The 10,897-nt window shown below is 63.4% G+C and overlaps 2 protein-coding genes across 3 annotated transcripts; both read left to right on the top strand.

Annotated features, from left to right (window-relative positions):
- The first annotated feature begins 1,043 nt into the window (after positions 1 to 1,043).
- HMG20B (high mobility group 20B) lies at positions 1,044 to 8,165 on the top strand. 2 transcript variants are annotated; one of them, XM_084221067.1, is made up of 10 exons: positions 1,044 to 1,078; positions 1,747 to 1,807; positions 4,038 to 4,137; positions 4,389 to 4,592; positions 4,773 to 4,893; positions 4,994 to 5,046; positions 5,303 to 5,378; positions 5,571 to 5,786; positions 6,195 to 6,327; positions 7,007 to 8,165. In XM_084221067.1, the coding sequence occupies exons 2-10, from the start codon at positions 1,770 to 1,772 to the stop codon at positions 7,017 to 7,019; spliced, it is 954 nt and encodes a 317-aa protein (XP_084077193.1). In that variant the 5' UTR covers positions 1,044 to 1,078; positions 1,747 to 1,769; the 3' UTR covers positions 7,020 to 8,165. The 2 variants fall into 2 exon arrangements, with proteins under 2 accessions (XP_084077193.1, XP_084077192.1); XM_084221066.1 differs by lacking the exon at positions 1,044 to 1,078 and having other exon boundaries at positions 1,688 to 1,807.
- Positions 8,166 to 8,451: 286 nt separating this feature from the next.
- Positions 8,452 to 10,886, top strand: GIPC3 (GIPC PDZ domain containing family member 3; the record flags this gene model as incomplete). Its single annotated transcript, XM_084221336.1, has 6 exons — positions 8,452 to 8,700; positions 9,138 to 9,323; positions 9,628 to 9,808; positions 10,207 to 10,319; positions 10,428 to 10,509; positions 10,735 to 10,886. The coding sequence occupies 6 exons, from the start codon at positions 8,452 to 8,454 to the stop codon at positions 10,884 to 10,886; spliced, it is 963 nt and encodes a 320-aa protein (XP_084077462.1).
- Positions 10,887 to 10,897: the final 11 nt, after the last annotated feature.

The raw sequence follows: 10,897 nt of genomic DNA, 5'->3' as shown, positions 1-10,897 counted from the left end.
AGGAGTGAAGGGGTACAGGGATTGTGGGCACTGGAACCAGTCAGCTGGGAGTCACTGGGATGCTGGGATGACTGCAGATGTCATGGGGACCCTCTGCTTGGATGGGCACTGGGGTTAGTAGGAGTCGTGTGGGGGTACTGGGGTGACTGGGGACAGTGTGGGGGAGAGGACTGGGGTCACCAGGGCTCTATGGTGACTACTGGAGTCATGGGACACCCCCTCTTGGGTGAATTCTGGTATCACTGGGGGTAGTGTGGCCTTACTTGGGCAACCGGGAACTCCTGTTGAGTAGGTACTGTTGTGACTGGGACCAGTATGACCAGTACTGGGGGCGCTGAGACCCTCTAGAGAGGAGTATTAGGGTCACTGGGACGCTGTGGTGACAACAGGCATCATGGGGATCCCCAGCTGTGTGCATACTGGAGACACTGAGAGCAGACTGGAGGTCGTGGGGGACCTCCCCTTCTGTCTTTAATGGAGTCACTGGGACCAGTATGGGCTGTACTGGGGTGACAGGAAGCAGTGTTGCAGGAGCGCTGCGGTCACTGGGACTCTAGGATAAGTACTGATGTCATGGGTACTGCTGGGTGGGTACTGGGGCTGCTGGGAGCGGTGGAGCAGGACAGCTGAATCAGTGGGTCAGCCCTGAGCTGGGCACTGAGGTTACTGGGAGCGACGGGAACGCACTGGGCTCACTGGGATGGGGCGGCGGCGGAGGGACGCGGCCATGACGGTCCTTTTACGGCTCTGCCCACATCGGGCCTCGGGAGATGCGCCCCTACCTCTTTGGCGTTGCCCCTTTAAGACGCTGCCCTCTCCACAACACTTCCTCGTCCCGACGCTGGCTGCTGATTGGTCGGGCCGCCAGCAGCGCGCGCGCGCCGCGCCCGCCAGCCCCGATCCCCCTTCCGCCGCTTCCCTCGACGTCATCACATCCAGCCAACCCGCGTCCGGCTGCGCTCAGCGAGTCGGCGCCGAGCGGCCAATCGGGGGCGGTGCGGCGGGAGCCTCGTTTGCATAATAATAGAGGGGCGTGGCCAGGTGAGCGGCGGCGGCGGCGGGTCCGGACGGGGATCCTGTGAGGAGGGCGCCTGTGGGGGGATCCCCTGGGAGGGGGGGCGCTCCTGCAGGGGGGCCCTGTGGGGGATGCTGTGGGGAGGGTGTTCCTGGGGGCGATCCTGTGAGGGGATCCTTTGGGAGGGGCCCTCCTTTGGGAGGGGCGGTGCTGGGGGGGCTCGGGGAGGCGCGGGTGGAGGGCAGGTTCTGAGGGCGGGTTCTGAGGGCGAGCCCACTGGGGCGCTGCGATGGGACCCCAAGAGGGAGGGCGGGACGGGGAGGGCCGGTGAGGGGTGCCAGGGGGCCCTGGGGATGCGAGGGGCACGGAGTGTTACCGGGATGAAGCTATTGGAGCTGCGATGGAACTCGGGAAGGGGGATTTCTGCGGGGGAGGACTCAGGGGGCGCTGGGGATCGCGGTGGGAGGGGGGAAAGGGGGATGAGCCCGTGGGAGCTGCGATGGCACTCCCAGGGCAAGGTGGGTCAGTGGGAGCGGGCAGGAGCTTGTGCCGGGATCTTGGGGGCTGGGGCGGGTGGAGAGGCCAATAGGGGTGGCTGGGGAGGAGATGCCATTTGGGGAGAGGTCCTGTGATTTCTCCACGAGGGAGACACCTCTGAGGGGGGGTTTTGTCAGGGGCACCCCGGTGGTCACCACCGCCCAATGACAGTGCCAGCTGTGCTCTGCCCACAGGGTGCTGACCGAGACCCCTGCCCATGGCCCACAGCACCAAGCAGCCACCCGCCGCCCTGCTGTAAGTGCCTCCACCTGCCAGAACCTCCTCTGGCCACCCTGTTGTGTGTCAGTGCCCCTGGTGAAAGAGCAGCAGAAACTTTCCCCCTTCCAAGCCTTGGGGGTGGTCTGTGTATGCTGTGGAGAGATTGTCCCACTCTGCTCTGCCCTGGGGCAGCCTCACCTCCAGTGAGGGCTTTGGGCACCACAAGATCAGAAGGATCCAAAGCTGGTGGAGAGTGCCCAAAGGAGGGACACGGAGCTGGGGAAGGGGCTGAGGAGCAGCTGAGGGCCCTTGGCTGGTTCAGCTGGAGCACAGGAGACTGAGGGGAGGCTCCTCGGGGGCTGCAGCTCCTGCCCAGGGCAGGCACAGGGGCAGGGGCTGAGCTCTGCTCTGGGACAGGGACAGGGGGCCAGGAAGGGCTGGAGCTGTGCCGGGGCTTGGCATGGAGCTCAGGGAAAGGTTCTTCCCCCCGAGGCTGCTGGGCACTGCCCAGGCTCCCCAGGGAATGGTGCCAAGGCTGCCAGAGCTGCAGGAGCTCTCAGGGCTGCTCAGGGTGGGGGTGTTGGGGTGCCTGTGCAGGGACAGGGGCTGGGATCAGTGATCCCTGAGGGTCCCTTCCCACTCAGGATATTCCAGGATTCTGTGATTCTAAGCATATTGGGAGATCAGAACCCGCAAGGGTTGAATTCTCCTGAGATTTGTGCTGTCCTGAGTTGTCCTTGGCCCTCCTGACACGGGGGCTGGCGGATGGGGAAGTGCCTCAGAAGTGGAGGGAGGTGAATGCCAGAGCAAACTGGCTGAGGAGGAATCTTGCCTGAGATAACTTTACTTTTTAAAACATCCTTAGGCATTCGAGGAATCCGGATCACAAGGGGGCAGGGTGATCTGTCTGGCCCTGGAGGGTGTCAGTGTGTTCCTGGCAAACATGATGATGCTGTGGTCATCACTGGGAACATTGCTCTTGCAGCTGATAATACAAAAGGCTGGCCATGACCCTGCACAGCCTCAGAGGGTTCTTTTTTCCCAGGAGCTGGAAGAAGAGGTGGTCTCACACCTTCCTGTAGGGTTTTTTGTGAATGTGGGGATTTAGGGCACTGGTTCCCTCTGATCCTGGTGGAGAGACTTGTCCCACTTTTTCTACAAGGGCCACTGCAGTGTCAGGCTCTGTGCTGGGGACTCATAGAAGGGGCCCCCTAAATTAACTGCAAGGATGGCTTGTCTGGGTGATAAATGGATACCAGTAGCTTGGAGTCTCTGCAGGGATTGGGCTTTGCTCCAGGTACATGATGTGGCAAACAGAGGGAAAATTCCAAGGTGCATCCTGAGCAGGTTGGGATCACTGTGGCTTTTCACACATCTGTGCCAGGGCTTGTGTTTGGCCCTGGGCTGGTTCCCAGGTCTGGGGACCTGGTTGTAACCCAAGCAAGCATCACTTGGTGATACTCAGGAGCCCTTTGTGGCTTCCCTGACGTGGTGAGGACATTTCCAGCAGAGCAGGAGCTGCCTTGAGGACCCTGGGTTGGGAATGGGACAGGGCTGGGGGATGGAGCCAGCAGGAGGAGTTGCCAGGGGGCTTGGGGAGCCCCAGGGTGATGCTGTGGTGGGACATAGAGGCTCTGCCCACCCAGGGTGCTTGGTGGGGCAGGGAGGCTCTGCCTGAAGCAGCTGCTGATCCATGAAGCTGTGGCAGTGACGTGGGGACAGGGGCTGGGCCCTGCAGTGCAGCTACTTGAGGTGTCACAGGCAGCACAAACCTGCTGGGGAGGTTGTGGCTGGAGCAGCTCAAGCCAGCTCCCTGCCCTCACCCTCTGCCTCCAGGGCTCCTGGGGTGTGGGTGATGCTTCCAGGTGGTGTCCCTGGCACCAGGATCCAAACCCCTGCGGCTCCTGCTCCCTTGCAGAACCCCTTGGGATTCCCCACCAAGGTGTGTCCCAAGCCCAGGTGACAGGCAGGGATGTGACTGTCAATGTTACCTGACCCCAAGAGCCAACCCCCATCCAAATGTCCCTGAGGAGTCCCAGGGCTGCCACCAGACCTCCGGGCAGCTTTAGTGCTCAGGGCTGCCCTGCTCACGGTGCCGGGCTCTGCTTCAGGGCCATCGCTCTGCTGTAGCCTCCCCTTATGGGAACAAGGGCTCCATGGCCAGTGCTGGGTTTGGGGCTGTTTGAGTCAGGGGGTTTGGGGAATCTGGTGAGTTGTTGGTGCCCACGGTGTCACAGCCCTCTCTCACGGTGCTCTCTGGCTGCAGACATGCCACGGGCAAGGCTCAGCATGGGAACTTCCTGGTGGCCATTAAACAGGAGAAGGGAGAGTCGGCACGGGTGGGCGGCGAGAAGCCGGAGGAGGAGGTGAGTCCCAGAGCCCGTGTCCCTTCTCACACCATCCCTGGCAGTAGGGCCCGAGGTGCCCAGCCCGGGGATGTCCCTACCCCTCCGCTTGCCCTGCACCAGCCCACATGAGGCTGTGGCCATGGGCCAGGGCAGGGCTCAGACTTTGCTTTGAGGGCTGCGTGGCCCAGGTGGGCCTGGGGTCTGCTTCTGTGTCCCCTGATGCAATGGCTCTGATCCCTGATGGGCTGTCCCTTCCCCATGGGTGCCAGCCGGTGAAGAAGAGGGGCTGGCCCAAGGGCAAGAAGAGGAAGAAGATCCTTCCCAACGGCCCCAAAGCCCCCGTGACGGGCTACGTGCGCTTCCTGAACGAGCGGCGCGAGCAGATCCGCACGCAGCATCCTGACCTGCCCTTCCCAGAGATCACAAAGATGCTGGGAGCAGAGTGGAGCAAACTGCAGCTCTCAGAGAAGCAGGTACTGGCCCCCAGGGGAGACCCCCCAGGGCTGGGCAGCTCCAGAACCTGCTCCCCAAACCCCTGAGCTTGCTCCAAGAAAGGTGCTGGGCCCAGTGCTGGGAAGCTGGGCAGGGAGGGGTCAGCAGCTCCCAGGAGGCTGGGTCGGATCAGGCTGAGGCCCCTCTGTGACCCACCACAGCGGTACCTGGATGAGGCAGAGCGGGAGAAGCAGCAGTACATGAAGGAGCTGCGGGAGTACCAGCAGTCAGAGGCCTACAAAATGTGCACGGAGAAGATCCAGGAGAAAAAGATTAAAAAAGGTGGGCTGTGGGAGCAATGGCTGTAGGATCCAGCCAGGTGCTGCCAGAGCCTTTTGGGGACATGAGGCTGGGCCCTGGGTGACTTCTTCCTCCCCTACAGAGGACGTGGGCACGGTGGGTGTGAACACCCTACTCAATGGGCACCCGCACAAGGTAAGGCTCTGTCAGGTTTGTCTGTATGTGGGGAAACTGAGGCACATTGCACTGTTGGGCTGGCTGCAGGTGTGGGTGGGCAGAGGGAGTTCTGGGGCTGTGAGTCCCAGGTTCCGGGAGGGGTGGGAGGCAGAGCATAGCCGTCCTCCCTCCCCACTTGCCAGACAGGGCCAGCCCTCACCCTGTCCCAGTGCCCTCATCAGCCCGGCCCCAAGGTGTGCTCAGCCCTGCCCAACCCCTCCCTTTTGTCCCTCAGGCTGGTGAGTGCAGCGACACCTTCTCCACCTTCGACGTGCCCATCTTCACCGAGGAGTTCTTGGACCAAAACAAGGGTAGGGGCTGTGGAGGGTCCTTGGGAAGCCCATGTGAAGGGAGCAGGTCCTGGCTGGAGCCTGGGCGTTGGTGACACAGAGCTTCTGGGAAGAGCTGTGTGTGGGCCAGGGTTTGGGTTTGGGTTTGGGTTTGGGTTTGGGATGAGGGGGTTGTGCAGGGGCTGTCCCCACGGACACGGGGCTGTCCCACAGCCCGGGAGGCCGAGCTGCGGCGCCTGCGCAAGATGAACACAGAGTTCGAGGAGCAGAATGCCATCCTGCAGAAGCACACGGAGAGCATGAACTGCGCCAAGGAGAAGCTGGAGCAGGAGCTGGTGCAGGAGGAACGGCAGACCCTGGCCCTGCAGCAGCAGCTCCAGTCCGTGCGGCAGGCCCTCACTGCCAGCTTCGCCTCTCTCCCCATCCCTGGTGAGTTGGGGGCAGCTGTGGGCCCCCCCGGCTGCTGGGACCCCTGCCTGGGAGAGGGGCACTGAGGGGTCCTGCCATCCCATACAGGGGAGCACTGTGGGGCAGTGGGGTGGTGGTACGTGCTCATCTGCTGCTAGGGTCCATCCTGTAGCCCATGGGGAGATGTCCAGGAAGCCTAGGGATGTGGCAGCCAGCTGGCTTCCCTGTCCTGGAACGGGGCAGGCTGGGATCCCTTCTTCTCTGGAGTCACACAGCTGCACCCCAGATTGGCCAAAATCTTTGTGTTCCTGGGCTTGTGCCGCTGCAGGAGATAGCATCTGGTGCTGGGATACCTTCTGCAGTCCCCAGCACATGAGCATGGTGGGGTGGGGGCCTGTTGGTCCTGCTCACTGGGCTGTCACCTCACAGGCACTGGGGAGACCCCCACGCTGAGCACCCTGGACTTCTACATGGCCAAACTGCACAGTGCCATCGAGAGCAACCCCCTGCAGCACGAGCCGCTGGTGCTGCGTGTCAAGGAGATCCTGTCCCGGATTGCCAGGTGGGTGCAGGGCTGGGAGCATGGCACAGGTGTCCCCATGGCACTGCAGGGTTGAGCTCCAGCTGGTGGTGATTGGAGCTGAGCAGGAAAGGTGTGGACAGAGATGGGCAGAGATGGTGCAGCTGCTCCAGGGAGCTGTGGGAGAGGGAAGCCCAGTCCCTGAATTCAGGAGGTGTCCCCATGTCCAAAGATGCTGATCTGTTGGAGCAAGTCCAGGGAAAACCACGGAGATGTTTTGAGGGCTGGAGCCCCTCTGCCCTGGAGCCAGGCTGGGAAGGCTGGGGGTGCTCACCTGGACAAGAGAAGGCTCCAGGGGCACCCCAGAGCCCCTGAAGGGGCTCCAGGAGAGCTGGAGAGGGACTGGGGACAAGGCCTGGAGGGACAGGACACAGGGAATGGCTGCCAGTGCCAGAGGGCAGGGCTGGATGGGATCTTGGGCAGGAATTGTTGCCCGGCAGGGTGGGCAGGCCCTGGCACAGGGTGCCCAGAGCAGCTGTGGCTGCCCCTGGATCCCTTGCAGTGTCCAAGGCCAGGCTGGACAGGGCTGGGAGCAGCCTGGGACGGTGGAAGGTGCCTCTCTGTCCATGGCAGAGGGAGGAGCTGGATGAACTTTAGGACCCCTTCTAATCCAAAGCATTGTGGGATTCTGTGACTCAGCTGTGCTTTTCTCCCTCCTCAGTGAACACTTGTGAGAGGACCAGTCCTTCCAGACCCTGGACCTAGCTGGACCCTGGGCCTGTCCCTTGGAGCTCACTCAAGGGACAGTCTGTGCAGGGGCTCTGGCTGCTCCCCCTGCCCCTTGCACCTTCCTGCAGCCAGGACCCCCAGCCTGGACCACCTGACTCATGACTGCACCAGCTCCAGGGACCTTGAGCTTTGGGGGACAAGTGGTGACAGGGCTGAGATCCCAGCTGGGGCAGTGCTGGGAGAGGGTCTGCATTGGTGTGAGCACCCCTGGCTCTCCCCTAGGCCCCCCCAACCCTGCCTTGCCAACCAGGGGCTCCCTGAAGCCTAACTGGGGCAGGGGAGGTGCTGGTGGGTCTGGGCCTGGAGTGAACACACCCCTTTAGGGTGAACTGGGGCTGTGGGGTTTGGGGGCAGTGGGGGGTGACTGGGACCCCCTTGGTCCTGTTGGTGCCTCCTGTCCCCTGACCAGCTTGGGAAACCTCTTGGTCCCATCCCTGCAAGGGCATGAGGGCAGCTCCTTCCCACCACCTGCCTCAGCTTTCATTTGATGTGTGCCTTCAGCCTCTGCCCTTGTCACCCTGCTTGGTTCCCCTCCTTCCCCTCTGTATCTGGGACCAGGCAGTGAGCTCCTGAAAGCAATAAAACTCTTTAGACCAGAGGGAAGCTGGAACTGTGACCCCCTCCTGGGGCAGGGAGCAGAGGAGAGCTGGGACTCACCCCCCCTCCCATGGTGGGAGACCCCTGGAAGAGGGGAGCTGGGACCCAGCTTGTCCTAGGGTGGGGACCCCTGTAGCAGGGGAGCTGTGACTGACCCCTTCCTGTTTGCAGGGATCCTGGGTTTGCTGCACTGGCTTTTGCCTCCTGCCCCTTTTGCCTGAGCCCCCCTGCTCTTGTGGGACCACTGTGCTGGCAACCGGGGTCAGGCTTGGTGTCCCCGGGACTGCCTGTCATTAATCTCAGACTGTGTAATTAGAGAGTGTCTTATTTTCTTAGCACTACATGGGCCTGGCCCTGGCCCTGGGTCTGCTGGGGGACCGGGGTGTTCCCACCCCTCCCTCGCTTGCCGGGCCTGCGCTGTGCATCTGCCATTTGCCATCTGCTGCCGCTGGGCTGGGGATGGAGATGGGAGCAAATAAATGTGGGAGAAAACCGCTCTGGTCCCTGTGTGTTTGTGCTCAGCAGGAGCTCTGGAGCTGATCTCGGGCTTGGTTGTTGGGGTGGATCCGTGGGTGACAGCCCTGAGCCCATCACTGCAGCCCCCAGCCCCGGCTGGGGGGATGTGATGGTGCTGGCTCGGTGCCGGGGCTCTTCCTACGTGGCAGAGCTCACCCGATCCCCGTGGGTGACCTGCGCCACCGGCTCAGGTTCCCGGGTGCGGGGATCGCCTTACGGCCGGCGGGGAGCCAGCCCCATCCATAATTCAGCAGTGCCGCAGGGATGCAGCGGGCGGGCAGGCACGGCCGGCAGCCCCCCGAGGGCGGCCCCATGGAGAACGGCGTGGGGCAGGAGCCGGGGACCCCTGAGCCGCCCGGCCCCGCAGCCCCCCGGGCTCCCCGCGCCCGGCCCAGGCTGGTGTTCCACACGCAGCTGGCCCACGGCAGCCCCACGGGGCGCATCGAGGGCTTCACCAACGTCAAGGAACTCTACGCCAAAATTGCCGAGGTCTTCGACATCTCGCCCACCGAGGTGAGGGGCTGCGGCCTGGGGCGGGGTCTTCGTGCCCCAGGCAGGGACACCCACCCTGAGGCACTGTCTGTGGCCTGTGCTCCCCCCAAGTCCCCAGATGCTTGCAAATGTAGTCCCCAAAATTTTCTGCTATGGCCTCAGGGTTGTATTGGCTCCTCTGGGAAGGGCTTGGGGGCTCTGTGCTTCAGTTTACCCTCTGTATGTGGGCAGGGAGCCGTGGCTGTCAGTTGCTGGCTGATTCCAGCTGTCTGGAGCTGGGGGAAGGTGTGCAGGGATGGGGCAGTGTAGGGTCCCAGGCAGGCCGTGGGTCCTCGGGCCCCTCTGTTTTAGCAGTGCCCAGATCTGACCGAATCCCCCTGCACTGGCCGTGGCTCCCCTGTCACCTCTTGCCCTACTGGGGCATCTCCAGTCCCTGCTGACGGGGTTCCCCGGGGCAGATCCTCTTCTGCACGCTCAACACGCACAAAGTGGACATGCAGAAGCTGCTGGGGGGGCAGATTGGCCTGGAGGATTTCATCTTTGCCCACGTCCGGGGCGAGACCAAGGAGGTGGAGGTGACCAAGACAGAGGACGCGCTTGGCCTCACCATCACAGACAACGGGGCCGGCTACGCCTTCATCAAGGTGAACCCCCGGGGAGCAACCTGGGGCTGGGGCAGCCCTGGAGACTGTGGCCCTGCGGGTGACATCCCCTGCACATCCACTTCCTGGGAGCAGGCTCCTCCCTGACTCCCCACACCAGTCCTTCCCTGGGTGTGCCCTGGCCCTGGGGATCTCCCCTGCCCTGGGGACGTTTGGGAGGGCTTCCCTGCCTGACCTGGCTGCCAAAGGGTGTGGGACCCCCGAGGTGGTTGTGTGTGGGTCGGGATGCGGGCTGTGTCTGACTGTCCCATTGTGCCGTGTGTCCCTGTCCCACCGTGGTTCCCAGAGGATCAAGGAGGGGAGCATCATCAACCGGCTGCAGACAGTGTGTGTGGGGGACAGCATTGAGGCCATCAACGACCACACCATCGTGGGCTGCCGGCACTACGAGGTGGCCAGGATGCTGCGGGAGCTGCCGCGGGCTCAGCCCTTCACCCTCCGCCTGGTCCAGCCGAAAAAGGCCTTTGGTGAGTTGGGAAGGTCCCCCTGCTCTTGCCCTGGGGACCCTGGAATCATCCTCAGCCCCCTGTGGCCCTGCAGCCCCTCCCCAGTGACTGAGTGCCTCCCAGGGTTCACTGCCCCTGTGTGTACCCCTCTGCATCCCCACTATATGTGTGTACCCTGCAGCCCTGGGGCACTCACATGGGGGTCCCCACACCTGCTCGTGCCCCCTCGGGCACTTCCTTGCTCTATGAGCATTGTCCCGAGCATCCATGAGCACCCCAAAACCACAAGCATCCCCCCTGGCATCCCTGCGTGTCCCTGCCACCCTCCCCGTCCCACACACGGCTCATCCTGCAGTGCCCCTGGGGGGCTGGGGATGCCCGGTCCTGCCTGTGCCCTCACCCCCCTCCCCGGGGCACAGACATGATCGGGCAGCGGACACGGACAGGCAAATCCCCCAGCGAAGGCAGAGTGGCCAGCGGGAAGGAAACGCTGCGGCTGCGGACACAGGGTCCGGCCGTGCTGGAGGAGGGGGTAAGGCCCACCCCGAGTCCCCACCCTATGTGGGTGCTCACCCTGTGCCGGGATGGGGATCAGCATCCCCTGTGCTGCCCGCACTCACCCCGGGTGCCTCGCCCCCAGCCCAGCCCCTCCGAGGAAGAAGCCGCCCGGCGAGTGGATGATCTGCTGGAGAGTTACATGGGCATCCGCGACAGCGAGCTGGGTGAGGAGGGGGCCTGGACCCTGACCCGGAGCTGACCCTGCCCCTCCCCTTACCACTGACCTGTCCTGACCCTCACTCCCATCCCAACCCTGCCCTAGCCCCTGCCCCTTCCCCAGCCCCTGCAGACTCAGCTCCTCCTCCTGCCCCAGCTCCAGATCCTAACTCAGCCCCTGCTCCTGTCCCAGCTTCTCACACTGGTCTTGACCTCCCTCTTCTCCCCAACAGCCTCGACGATGGTGGAGGCAGCCAAGGGCAGCCCCAGCGTGGCCCAGCTTGCCCAGGGGCTGGACTCGGTGTTGGGCGAGTTTGCCTTCCCCCAGGAGTTCGTGGCCGAGGTGTGGGCAGCTGTCTGCCACCCCAAGGGGGATAAGGAGTAGCTGGGGGGCAG

The sequence above is a fragment of the Fringilla coelebs genome, assembly GCF_963513975.1.
Source record: "Fringilla coelebs genome assembly, chromosome: 24".
Taxonomy (NCBI): Eukaryota; Metazoa; Chordata; class Aves; order Passeriformes; family Fringillidae; genus Fringilla; species Fringilla coelebs.
This window is presented reverse-complemented; position numbering and strand designations above follow the sequence as displayed.